The sequence below is a fragment of the Rhinatrema bivittatum genome, chromosome 2, assembly GCF_901001135.1.
Source record: "Rhinatrema bivittatum chromosome 2, aRhiBiv1.1, whole genome shotgun sequence".
Lineage (NCBI taxonomy): Eukaryota > Metazoa > Chordata > Amphibia > Gymnophiona > Rhinatrematidae > Rhinatrema > Rhinatrema bivittatum.
In genome coordinates, this window is record NC_042616.1 from 447,577,636 (window position 1) to 447,591,819 (window position 14,184).

At 41.8% G+C, this 14,184-nt stretch overlaps 1 protein-coding gene across 5 annotated transcripts in view; it reads right to left on the reverse strand.

Annotated features, from left to right (window-relative positions):
• Nucleotides 1–4,599: 4,599 nt before the first annotated feature.
• Nucleotides 4,600–14,184, reverse strand: part of ATF7IP (activating transcription factor 7 interacting protein) — a 331,366-nt gene continuing 321,781 nt past the window's right edge. For all 5 annotated transcript variants that reach the window (XM_029590341.1, XM_029590340.1, XM_029590343.1 and 2 more), the window contains one exon: nucleotides 4,600–9,429. In XM_029590341.1, the coding sequence (XP_029446201.1) occupies nucleotides 9,016–9,429 (414 nt within the window). In that variant the 3' untranslated portion in view covers nucleotides 4,600–9,015. The remainder of the gene's footprint in view (nucleotides 9,430–14,184) is intronic.

Below are 14,184 nucleotides of genomic sequence, written 5' to 3' on the forward strand. Positions count from 1 at the left end.
CCCACGTAGATCTAGTTTAGTAAAGATTTGTATGCCCTGTAGATGGTCGAACAGTTCACTGATAAGTGGCAGTGGGTACCGGTCCTTACGGGTTACCGCGTTCAAACCTCTGTAGTCTATGCTCTTAGACTGCCATCCTTTTTCTTTATGAAGAAGAACCAGGTGCCTGCCGGGGAAGTAGAGGGTCTTATGAACCCTTTGGCCAAATTTTCCTTGATGTATGCTGACATCGCTTGGGTTTCTGGGAGTGAAAGAAGATAGGTTCTGCCCTTGGGAGGTATGGTTCCAGGTAGGAGTTCCATGGGGCAGTTGAACTTCCGGAGTGGAGGCAGGATATCGGCGTTTTGTTTGGGGAACACGTCTTTAAATTCCAAGTACGGAGCAGGTAACCCGAGAAGGGTAGTAGAGCTTAGGACTGTCACAGATGGTGACACTTGCCGTAAACAGTGGGTTTGACATGGACAGCCCCACTGGATGAATTGCAGGGATTGCCAGTCGAAGTGGGGTGCATGTAACTGGAGCCAAGAAAGTCCAAGGACTACATGGTGTGTGGATCATTTCAAGATCAAGAGGGAGATCTCCTCATCATGGAGGGTCTCAACAGTGAGGTGAATAGCCAAAGTACAGTGAGTGATATAATCAGGAAGAGGCTCTCCTTGAATTTAGGCGGTATGTAGTGGCACCTCTGATGGTTGAACTGGTATCTGAAGGAGTGTGACAATCTCTTCTAAAATGAAATTTCCACTCGCCCCAGTGTCCACGAGGGTGGTGGCAGCAAATGTACGTGACTCCTTAAGGAGGAAGACAGGCAACAGTTGAGGGCCAGAAACTGTAGCGCCCAAGCTCGGGACCCCCACCGGGCTCAGGCTTTGGCATTTCCTGGAGGCACAGGACAAGTCTGGAGAAGATGCCCAGAGCTGCCACAATACAGAGACCAGATTTTCTTCGGAGACATTCCTCTGGGGTCAGGCGGCCATGGTTGATCTGCATTGGCTCCTCGGGAGGTTGAGGGGCTGCTGGTAAGGCCTTTGAGCGGGGACTCGCCGAACGAGGTGGCCGTAAGGGAGGAGGTCGAAGGACTCTTACCTCCTGATGCCGTTGCCGAAGACGGTAGTCAATTCTACCGACCAGGGAGATCAGGTCTTCCAGAGATACATGATCGCGCAGGCGGCTAGCTCATCTTTAAGGGTAGGAGACAGTCCCTCGAGGTAGAGTGCCCACAGGCAGTCCTCTTGCCAACCCAACTCAGTTGCTAGAGTTCTGAACTCCACTGTATATTCAGCGAGCAAGTGCAAACCTTGACGGAGGTGGACTAGGTGGTGGCCATTGACCGCCTGTCGACCTGGCTCCTCGAAGGTGCATTGGAAGACAGAGATGAACTGAGGGAGCTGGCGAATAATTGTGTCTGAACGCTCACAGAATGGGGAAGCCCATGCAAGGGCCATCCCCTCAAGACGCGAGAGGACGAATGTGAATTTTGTTGCTTCATCAGGGAAAAGCGAGGGTTGCAGTGAAAACTGCATATAACATTGATTTATGAAGCCTCAACAGAGGTGAGGATCCCCATTGAAACGGGGTGGAGCTGGGAGGGCCAGCGATGCCCGTGAGGACAAGGTATGGGCAAGAGCCCCTGGGTTGGCCATGGAAGATTCCTCCAATTGAGAATGCATCTTTTCCACGGAGGAGGCCAACGCTTCCATAATTTGTTGTTGCTCTCGGACATGAGTGACCAAACCAGGGATGGCCTGCAAGGCAGGAGACTCCACCGAGTCCATGGCCTTGGCAACCTATTGCGCTGGAGGTGGACCCTTGGCCTGGTGCAGGATTGGTATGGCCCTCTGGTCAGACCCAGAGAGCACCTGCCACCAGGAGGCTGAACACACGAGGAGACAGAAGCTGGCTGGAGCTTCACCAATAACAGTCTGACCTTTCCGCAGGTTGAGCCTTTGGATACCCAGACCGCCTGGACTTAGTGGGCCTCAGATGGTCTCCCGGAGAGGTAGCGGAGAGAGGTATGCCCACCAGGAGCAAGGTGTGTGGCTGATGCTGAGAGGATGGACCAGACCCGAACTGGAAGCTCCGGAGACCTCAGGGAGGTAACAGTTCAGGAAGGTTCTCTGGGCGGGGCAGGCAACGCCTGGGGGTCTAGTTTGGTGAAGGCTGCGGGTTGAATCCAAGCAGGTTGGTCATGGTAGGCCAGAAGAGGATGTCTGAGTGAAGCGCCAGGGACAAAGCCAATGTATCCGTTCAGAAGTGGTCAGCCAAAGCAGGGGTCAATACCAGGGTCAGTCCGAGCATAGTCAAGGCAAGTGAGGGTCAGTTCCAGGCAGCAGACAAAGAGTGGTCAGGCAGGCAGTGGTCAGTTCCAGGCAGCAGACGAAGAGAGAAGTCAGACAGGCCGAGGTCGGTACCAGAGATCAGTCCAAGAAGGCACGACCTGAGTAAGGACACAGGACGCAGGAACACTGAAGACGCTGGAGCAAGGAGACGCTGGAACAAGGATCAGATACACGGAACAGGCAAACTAGTACACCGAGGTGTCGACCCGATTGCCAAGGTGAGGTCCTGCCCCCAGGACCTCGCTTTATATAGGGCTTATATGTGATGTCATCAATTTGAATCTGAGTCTGGTTTCCCGCGTTTGGCCCTTTAAATATGAGGACATCAGCCACATGCGTGCCTAGGGGCAGGGCCAAGGCGGCCGAAGATGAAGCCCCAACGGGAGCTCTGCTGTGAGGCCTGCGGCGTGGAGGAAGCCAGAGAGGGCCGCAGTGAGCATTGGGGATGCCCAGAGCTGGCAGTAGCGGCAAGACCGGAGCTCGTAGAGGGAAGTGCGAGGTGAACAGGCCCAGTCGTGGCACCCATGCGGCCAGGACATGCAACAACTTCACCTTCAGAGCCCCATTAGTTAATAACCTTCCTTGCCTATCTGAGTGATGTAGTTCTTTTATAAATCCTCTTTGCTCTCCGTTTTTTCTGCTCTGCAGCATTGTCTATGCATTGGGATCTTACATCTATCCTGCTCCTGTGAACCTTTTATAGAACGAGGTGAGGGAGTCATTCATCATAGAGGATATGAAAGAGGTGTATAAAATCATGAGTGTTGTGGAACAGGTAAATAAGGAATGGTAATTTACACTGTGAAATTGGTTGCTGGAAGATGTAAAGTTTAATAGCATTGGTGGGTTTAAAAAAAAAAAAGGTTTGAACTAGTGTTTTAGGGTGAGAGGATAAGAAGAGATTTAGGTGTCATGCAAGAGGGTCAGAATAACCCCATATTGGGAGAAGTACAACATGGAGGCCTAACCTGATCAGGAACTACTATTCTACCACCATTACTATTTTAAGAGCAGGCATGTAAGCTGCTAAAGCACAAAATTATGGGCTTGCAGAGAAATGACAGTTTCAGTGAGGCTACATCTGTTGCCCAAAGATAAGAGGAGCTAGAAAGTCTCTGCCAGCCAAGGAATAACTCTGAAGAAAAAAATGTAAGAGACAGTTGAGTAAAAGATACTGCTGGCACAGTTTGAACACCGATCTTGAGACCCAGTTCAGGATGACCACTGTGTCTAATACACTGACCATCCCCCACTAAGACCACCTTTTCTAGAGAGATTGTTGATGGTGCTAGGGGATAACTGATCAGAGAAGTGTTTCCTATATATATCCTCTCTCTTTGGGTCATTCTCATGAGTGGTCCTGTATATAAATCTATATTCTCTTGTTGCTAATATAGGTTACATTCAGATTACTAGTTAGGCTAACATATCAGATGCTTTGTTGCTACATTACTGATTACAGTGCGTAAGATTTTGGGAAATGTTTGCTGTAAATACCTGTTATTTCTCCATTCTCATAAGTGGTCCCATATAATCACAATGATGCTTACTAGTTGTTGTTTGCATTGCATGCTTATAATCATTGCTTTTTTCAGAAAATATATATGCCAATATGCCAGTATTTGTGTGTTTTATTTCTGCCAGGTATCACAAGGCAATGGCCCCAATACAACAATGACAGGTCCATTGATATTTATTAGCAAGGTAGGCAGAGTGATCACCACCTCTTACATCTGGGAATAAGCAATAGGGGCGTGATCCTCCTTATACTTAAAAATGACTCAGATTGAACATAGTCAAATACAAGATGCTGGGCTTGATCGACCATTCATCTGACCCAGCATTGAACTTATGTTCTTATGAATGCAATCTGAAATCAACCTAACATTTTATTGAGAAGGCAGTTGCTCTTATAGCTGCAAGAAATCCCTTCCACAAATTGAGCTAACTCCCAGTGGTCATTAACGGCCTAGATTTTATGCTTTTTTGTGATATCACCCTACTTTCCTCATTAAGGTACAGGATTCTTCCCACAACACTCAACATACCGCAATCAACACCCAGTAATAAACATTCAAAAATTCACTCACTTTCCAGGAATAAGGTTCTGCTCTTTTCTCAAAACAGATGCCATGCAGCCTGCTCTGGCAGCTGTTCCCTGTTCATAATCACTTTTACTGGTCAAGCCACAGTGGTGAGGAACAATGCTTTAAAAATATTATTTCCTTAGATATTAACTTGAATAGGCTTAAAACAGGACTCAGAGCATTAAAAATCCAGTAGTTTATTTCAAAGTATAAATTTCAGGCTTGCCAGACAAAATCCCACTAACAGATACACTTGAACAAACACCAGTCTACAATACATACAAAAATGGGGGAAAATTTGCACTCAACCAGTTTGAATCAAACATGAGGCATATCCTACATTATTTTTATTTACAAATACAGCTTCAAAATCCGTTTTTGTTGTATGTATTTTACAAAGATTTTTTCTCCATTTTATGGCTAATAATTTACTAGGCTGAGCAGGAACAAAATGGAGGGAGTGTGCTTGGGACACTAGGACTAGTTTAAGGGATATCCAGTCCCATTTATTAACTTGCAAAACTTGTTAAAAAGCCTGACAATACTTAAATATGTAGAAAAACAAAGCCTGTGACATACTAAAGACAAAATAAACATTTAAATATTACTGATTTCAAGTGAAAAATGAAAGTAATCAGATTTACAAGGAAAACAAAAAATTGCAATTCATTCATTCTAAGTTCAATTTGATGCTCCCCAAGAAAAGCTGAGGCAAGGCATAGTGCTCTTCTAATGTACCCAACACTTAACACCACAAACTTTAACCGCTTTATATCTTCAGTAGATATTTTTCTGGCTGTAAATGGAAATGACTAAATTACAAGTTAAGAAAGTTTTGAATAAAGTGTGATTTTTTTTGTACGCTATATGGTAAATGGGACAAAGTTTATTCAGTTTGGAAAAATGTTAGGACAGCATAACCAAACAGCAAATGGTCTTATCCTTCAACGGAAATAACAGATCCAGCTCTGGCGTCACTGGAAAATCAACACTGCAAGAAGTGATTTTAAGTATGTAAGCAATTAAATACAGCTTCATACTGTGTTAAAACCCCAACAACTTAATGCTCCTTATGTGCAAGATTGTTGCCAGAATACAAGGTCATTTACTCATGTTGTATGATAAAATAAGTAGAAAAGTCACAGTCTTAAAATGTCCTTCCTGAAATTAATGATCTTGATTTGATTAGACATGTTTATTTACATGTGGCTTTTCTATGACTATTGGGCAATATATAAAATATTCTATTGTTTTCTAGTCATATCTGATTATAATCAATCTTTTGCAGTTTGTTTATGCACAGAGAAAAATGAAATGAAGTTCAGAAAACAGGAAACTAAAGCAGATATCACTAGAAGTCATGCAAACACAAATATTTCCTGATGATTTAAAGCAATCACTTAGCAATAGAGAAAGGCTTTGAAGTTTTGTTTGGACTACCAGCCCATTAGCAGATGACTTCTAGTTACTGCACCCTGCTACCAGAGCACAGAACAGGTTGTTCTATCACTGTCAAGTTAAATTTATTCCATGTTTTTGGGAAAGGACAGCAGCCAAAATTGTTGGCAAGGATAGGAGTCAAGCAGAAGAATGATCAAACACTTACAGATATGAACTGAGGAGTGGGAACATATTTCAGTCACAATTCTTACTAAAGCAGTCATGCTGAAATTGCATGTGAAGAAAGTGGGCTCACTTTCAGTGAATCACAGATCAACCAAGTTACTGGTTACAATTCCAGCAGTAGAAAGAGCTGCAGCCTTTCTGCTCTTTAAGAAAAAGAGCCATTTATAATTTCTTTATACACTTGTGAATTTAAAAAAAAAGCTGCCATTGCAATATGCAAAGGACAACTCCAGTACCTAAAGAATAAATAGCACCATTTCTCATAGGAGTTCAGGAAAAGGCGGGGTATCAAAACTATCTGAAATGGAGATCTCCCCTAATAGAAGAAGCATTTCTAACATGAAGGTGTATGTGTGTGTGTGTGTATACATAGATATATATATATATATATCAAACATTTCCATTCTTTACAAGTGTAATCAAAGAAAAATCACTTTATGGGCATCCATACATTTAATGAGAATGAATAGCCAATTGTGAAAAAAAAACACTATGCAATGCCATGAGACGCTTTCTGCCAGGTTTTCATTCATGTATCTATATTTTCATCTAGAAATATATAAGTATACACACACATACACACATATATATACATATACAGAGGGAGGGAAAGCTTGTATACGTTTTATTTTATGACTGCCTCCTGGTTCACAACTTTCTTTTTGGGGGAAAGGGAATTGATGTTTTCTTTTTACATAGATATATGCATCCAGATGGGGTAGAAAATAAAAATATAAATGTGTGATAGGAAAGTTCAAAGCCTACCATCTCTCCCCAACTTTTGTTTCCCTCAAAGCTATATTTTACTATACTAAACAGCTATTGATCCATAGCTAGGTTTAAAGGGCTCTATATGCGGTTATTATATAAAAGATTATGCACACTGTAAACCAAAGACAAGGGCTTCAAAGATGTTATTCTTCACAGAAACAAGCAGACAGATACAAACTTTAGACAAGTATAATGTGACTCACAGCTCCTGACATGGAGTCACTCATCATTGGCACTCAGATAAAGGGGCAAAAAAACCCAATACAAGCCAGCTTTGGTCAAACAGCAGAAAAGTTTCACACTCACAGTTGAAAATATGATGGGAACCTTCTTTCCCAGGAGTCTTAAAGTTCTAAAAGAACTCCATTCATTCATAGAAAGGATACTATATCAGTTAAAAACTATCTGAAAGTAGAAGCCCTGTCAGTGCTGTGAGCTATTCTAAGGCAGCATATGACACACACATACAGATTCATGGGTCAGACTTACTGGAGCTTTGAAATTCTGTTTACTCTGTCACAGTACATAATGGGAGTCTCAAACTGTGTTCAAAATAAGTAAGTTTTCCTATTTTACTTTACATATATGTACTATAGTTCAAATACCAGCTTCAGTAAAATAGGAATTTGGTGTAAGAATGAGAAAATAGGGAAGGGTAAGAACTGGAGACCCTGTAAAGGCAGAAAGGGATATCAAAAGTTACTTTAACAAAAGAATGCACCAATAAGACACATCCCTATCCATGTTGTAATATGTTTATAGACATCTTTTCAGGCCACACCAGAAAAGAAAAAGGAGAGAGAACATTTCCCTACTTCAGGAACTAACACATCATTGTAGTTCAATTTCTGAGGTAATAACACTAAAAACATATTACAGAAGATTTTGAACCAGAGTGTGCAACACACTGCATTAAGATGAAAGATTAATACATTTGTGTGTGCAGTGCAATAAGCACAGTCTATGCCATGGGAACAGTCTACATGAAATTCTAAGCAGAATCTTAACCTTTTGAAGTAGCACACTCTCATTAAAATTTACTGCAAGTATGGGATACACATTGTCAAATAATTGAGTTATACTGAAAAAGTGCCACATTTTAGAAAATGCTTTTTATATGTGTTTTATAGAATACCCTCTCTAAATATATAAACTGACCATGGGATGAAATCAAGTTAAAGGATTTCCAAGATAACTAGGATGTGAGAGTCCAGCTCAATATAGTGCCAGGCTTTTGTGGGTGTATGTTGCAGCAGGCAAAAATAGCAGAACTTATTTACGCACAAACAAGCTGAAAAACTAAGCAATATGTTCTGGTAACATTTACTTTTAAAATTATTCTTTAGACAAAAAAAAAAAAAAAAAGACAAGAAAAAAAGACAAAAATAAAGAAAACACAACAAGAAAATAGGAAGCAAAATTTTCAACCTGGGGAAAAATACAAAATTTTGCTTCACAAGCAACAAATTCAGACGAATTATCTTAAAAGAGTCATCTCCCAGGTTCTTAATGGTATGGTACAGGCATTTCACAGCACATAACTCCATTCTAAACAAGTCCATCTTTAGTTGGCTGTTTTTAGTTCTCCTGTTGAACAGTAAGGAGTACTGATAGGCAATTGGGTCATTTGTTGCACAGCGTAGTACAAAGAGACATCAACGTTAATCCCAAGCTTCAGTCTTCCTTGCTGGATAGTTCTGTTATGCAGCCTTTTTTGAGGAGTATGTAAAAGGAAATGGGTATTTTATTTCAGCAATCATGATAACTTGGCTTTAGCTGATATTGTTCAAGCCTTGTTTCAGCAAGCTGTACAATGTGATCCTGTCCCCATCAACACAGAAACTCAGTGTTCAAGCACAGGTCCATAGCATGGCCCCTTGAACTTGCATTCATATGCAAATTCTTGGAATAGGAATTGCTGAAGGCAAGGGATGAAGATGGGGTAGTTAAAAAAAAAATAAAATAAAATAACTGAAGACTGAACGGTCCACGGAAATGTTTGTTTTCTAGGTTGGTAATTTTGTTTTTGGTTATAAACAGATGTAGTGTATACACACACCCCTGTCAAATCTGGCAGATAATTTACTGTGAATTTCATGCACATAGTTAAAATAAAAAAAAAAAAAAAAAGTAACCCCTTCATGGGATAGTTTAAGAATGCCAAATTTTTTCAGGTTTTTTTTTTTTTTTTTTTAACTGCTCTGGGATATCACATCCGTTGACTGGGGGTCACAAAAAGATCCAAAACGTCCATAAATATCCTTTGCTCGTACGGCAAAATAGTACTTGCTGCCAGACACAAATTGGGTAAGGGTGCATGCCATAGGCAGTGGCAGTGCCTTCACTTCCCCAATCTTTTTCCATTGGGAAGGCGTGATAGCTGTAGGATCTTCATGGTAAGCATATAGATGGTAGCTGTCAACAGCGGCACAGCTTCTGTCCACCTCCAGGACACTCCAGGAAAGTACAATGCCATTCTGACTCTGCACTCGCGCCAGTTTTAAATGTGGCTTCTGAGGCAAGGAAGTACCAGCAGCTTCAGAAGGCAGTCGCTGGGGCTGTGGTGCCTCTGGGAGTGGTGCTGGATGCAAAGGACGAGCTGGTTCCTAATATTCAGAAAAGAGAAGAAAAAGTTTTCAGTTAAACAGATTCATTCTTATTATCAAGAACTCTTTTACCCTTTTAACTTTAAATGGGCATTTTATTTTAAAGTGCCTACCAATTCAATGACTGAAATACTTTTTTTTGTAAGTTATTCCTTTCAGAAGATTGTTGCATGACACTAGTATTCCACAGGGTCCCTCTGTCAAGGTAACTATCAGTTTCCTGTTTCTCTCACTGCTAAGTCAACATAAGCCTATTTTTACTGTTTATTTTAATTTCATAGTTAGGGCTTCATTACAGATATGGCATCAGAGAAAACTTTTAGCAGCAGGAAAACATCAAGAAAAGTGTGTATAAGGTCAGCCTGATGACAAACACTGCAAACTCACACAAAAGATGTAGTACGAGGAGCAAACACACTAAGCCGGATAGTGAGAGAACAGGTGTGTTACAACAACATTCACACATGGTCCAACAGCTTCAGACTAGATGTTTAAAATAAGCAATAAGTGCCTTCAAGGTATGTACACAGCAATATTTATTAGAGAATCGGTCCCCCGACACAGAACTGTGTTTCGCAAGGGCTGCTTCGGAAGGGACAATTTACATGAGAACAGAACTCTGTATTGAAATACACAATTCTTGAATATGAGTTTCAGATTAGAGAAGTTGTTAAAATTGTGCCATGCACATCATATCAATCCAATAGGAAACACTTATGCATATTGAAGAGATTGCAAAACTAACAGAGGTAAGCAATCCAAAATCATCATAGTGATTGAAGGGGTAGGAGATCAGGGTTAATATAAAGATGAGGCTGTGAAAAACTTTACAAATTGTTGATAGCAGTTCAAAAACATGGCTGGATCAGCACTGCAAGCTGCCATATAGAGGCCTTGTTTTAGTTCCAGGGTCAGGTCTTCTACTCCTCATAAGGCATTTTCGCATGAGTAATGGAGAAATTACTTACCTGATAATTTTGTTTTCCTTAGTGTAGGCAGATGAATTCAGTGGATTATGCTCCCTTGCCAGCAGATGGAGACAGAGCAAGCTGACATCACAGTATATATAACCCTGTAGAGACCCCAGCTTGCCAGTATTCTCTTCAAAACCAACTGTGGACAGACTAGCAAAAACCTCGATTAAAAACATGATTAAAAACAGGTAGCCAACCATAAACATTGAACTCACAAAAAACAGTCTAGGTACCCAAAGCTAGGGACTGGATGAACACTTACCATTAATCCCTTGGGATCCAGAGCCCCACAAGAGGACTACTGACACACTCATCCAGTAGCTAAGGGCGGGAAGCTGAGTCCATCTGTCTACACCAAGGAAAACAAAATTATCAAGTAAGTAATTTCTCCACTTCCTAGTGTGTAGACAGATGGACTCAGGACCAGTGGGATGTACCAAAGCTACTCCCCAACAGGTGGGAGGCTGCCCATGGTCCAGTCAACACTGCACATGCAAAGGCTACATCCTCCCGGGCCTGCACATCTAGACGATAAAACCTGGAAAAAGTGTATAAGGAGGACCACATCACTGCTTGGCAGATATCAACGGGAGAGCAACAGTACACAATAAGCAACCAGATGTCCGATTTTATGAAAATTTATTGTGTAGATACGAATAGATGCAAATGAGCCCGACTCCAGCCGAGTTTCACCCTCTTTCAATAGGGCTGCATCAGGGGTATTTGCATGTATGTATACTATATCTTCATCACAATATTGTAAATAAGAGTTATGGGCGATGCGAAATTTGATATCACTACTCAAACTTTCTCCAGTCTATGCGATGCCCAGAGCATCAGTTTTGTCAGAAGCAATACTTTAGATCACGATCGCACATAATCACTGCGGTCACTTTGTTTTTGACAGCTTTGAAAGTGACCGCAGTGATTATGTGCGATCGTGATCTAAAGTATTGCTTCTGACAAAACTGATGCTCTGGGCATCGCATAGACTGGAGAAAGTTTATGAGTAGCGATATCAAATTTTGCATCGCCCATAACTCTTATTTACAATATTGTGATGAAGATATAGTATACATACATGCAAATACCCCTGATGCAGCCCTATTGAAAGAGGGCGAAACTCGGCTGGAGTCGGGCTCATTTGCATCTATTCGTAGCTACACAATAAATTTTCATAATATCGGACATCTGGTTGCTTATTGTGTACTGTTGCTCTCACGGCTTTATTAAGCAGCCTTCCTTGCTGTTTTTTTAGATATCAACGGGAGACAACAGACTAACCTCCACCTATGACACTGCCTGAACCCTAGTGGAATGAGCCCTAACAGGAGTAGGCAACGGCTTTCCAGCATCTACATACGTGGCCGTGACCACCTCCTTAATCCAACGGGCTATGGTAGCTCGCAAAGGCAGAGCATTCTGCTTACTCCTGCCATGGACAATCTTTCGGAAAGACTCAGACCTCTAGATACCGCAGGACAAGACACTTAACATCCAAATAGCATAAAAGGCAAAACTCCTCCGCATCCCTGACCTTATCCAGGGATGGCAAGGAGATGGACTGATTCAAATGAAAGTTTGAGTCTAACTTGGGCAAAAAGGATGGAACAGTATGCAGCTCACAAATCCGATCCACAGAACATATGCACCAGGAACACAGTCTTCAAAGTCAACAACTGTAAGGAAAGGCTATGCAGTGGTCAGAGCGTAGAGCCCGCTAAAAAGTCCAACACCAATTAAAACTTCATAATGGAGCCGGTAACCTCAAGGGGGCCTAAGGTGCATCACTCCCTTCAAAAAACAGGCCACATCAGGATGAAACGACAAGGTGGCCTCTGAAATAAGCAAGAGCCGCAACCTGCACCTTCAAGGAATTAAGGGTCAAGCCTTTAGTCGATCCATCCTGCAAAAAATCACGAATGAGAGGGACCTTAACTGAATGAGGAAGAACACCCACCAGGCCTCAAAAACTCTCCAAACCCACACATAAGCAAAGGAAATGGAGAACTTGCGAGCGCAGAGAAAAGGAATCACTGCAGAGGAATAATCGCTTTAACAGGCGAGCCCTCTCAAGGGCCAAACTGTAAGACAGAATAGAGTCAGATCCTCATGAAGAACTGGTCCCTGCTGAAGCAGATCCATGTGCGCAGCCCGTATATTAGAATTGTAGTTAAGTTTATTCCTGGCTTTCTGTGGGCCAAGTCCATACCCAATGCACTTTATCATAGGCCTAATACCATATGGAATTCAGTAAACTGCCTTGATTACTATGAGAAAGGTAGTTTATTAAGTCTATTAAACTATTATTAATGAAAGTGTGGGTTTTTTTGCAGTGTATGCCTATATAATATATGTTGTTGTAAGTGATATTTTTATTTCAGAAGATTGCATATGGAAAATAGACATTCAAATTACAATCTGCCTTTTTAGGTTGGGGAAGTTAATACATTTTAAAATGGAAAAGAATGCCTAAATTTTAATTATGTGGGGAGAGGAGGGAAGGAGGAAGGAAAGGCTGTAAGGTTTGTCTAGGACATCTCATACTCTTGTATCAGCCCTAAGAGAGAATGTGTCACACACACACTCTCACCATTCACCAACCTCTCACATCCCCACGGGGCAGATCCTAGAGAAGGGTGGGAGGCAGGTAATAGGGAATGGAGGATTCCTATTTCTTGACCCAGGGTAGAGGGGTGGCCTTTGGCAAACAAGGGAAGCCAGGGTTCAAATCCTATTGTCATTCCTTGTGACCTTCGGCAAGTCACTTCACCGTTGAAAGGCACCAAGCCAGCAGGCGCTAATGAAGGGGAGGGCTACCCACCAGTGCTGAACACCTTGTAACATCCAAGGTAAAAAAAAAAAAAGACAAAAAAATTGAAAAAAAACCACCTTTGAAGCTGAGAGGAGAATGCCGTGGGGAAAGCCATAATTGAGAGACCCGCCCCCTCCCCTGATGTCATCACAAACGGAACTGGACCGTTGAAAGGCACCAAGCCAGCAGGCGCTGCACGCTGAAGGGGCGCAACAAAGGGGCACTCCCCTTTGTGCACCCGTTCGTGAACCCTTACTGTTAACCTTTCCCATGTTTTTATTTCCCTTGCTAACAATTTCCATGTTTATTATTGTTCAATGTATTGACAAAGGAAACGCTTGATTTCCCGCATTTTTTGTTGGAATGTAAACCGATGTGATGTGTAAAATCGTACACCGGTATATAAAAATAAATAAATAAATTGCCTTCCCCCTGACCTGGCCCTTGGCGATTTAACTTGTTCCAGGCCATGGGGGGGAGGGGGGTACCTTTTCATCCTTTGCCTCAGGCAGTAGATTGCCTTGAGCTGCCCCTGTTTTCCTTGCAATATATTGACTAATGCAGAGCATAAATAATAGGTTAGATATTATTGGCTATAAATGTCAGGCTTTTTCTTGTGAACACAGTGTTTTCTAGATAATATAAAGCATTTGCAACAGGATACAGCTAAAATTAATATTCACTCTGAATCTAATAAGGCAGTAACAGGGACTCTAATCAAGGAATATACAATTCAAATTGTAATGTATGTATTGTTGAATAAAGAATAATCATTTGTCAAGTTTTAGTCCCATACAGTACATTTTTGAGTATAAAATCACAGTGGCATCACATATTTCTGAACATAGGATGAACACATTTAAAGGTGAATTTTCAAAAGTTGTGCGTGAAAAAATTACTGGTTACACGTGTAAAATAGCACATATAGCTAAGTGGTGCCTTTTAGACTTATCCAGTTAATTTGTG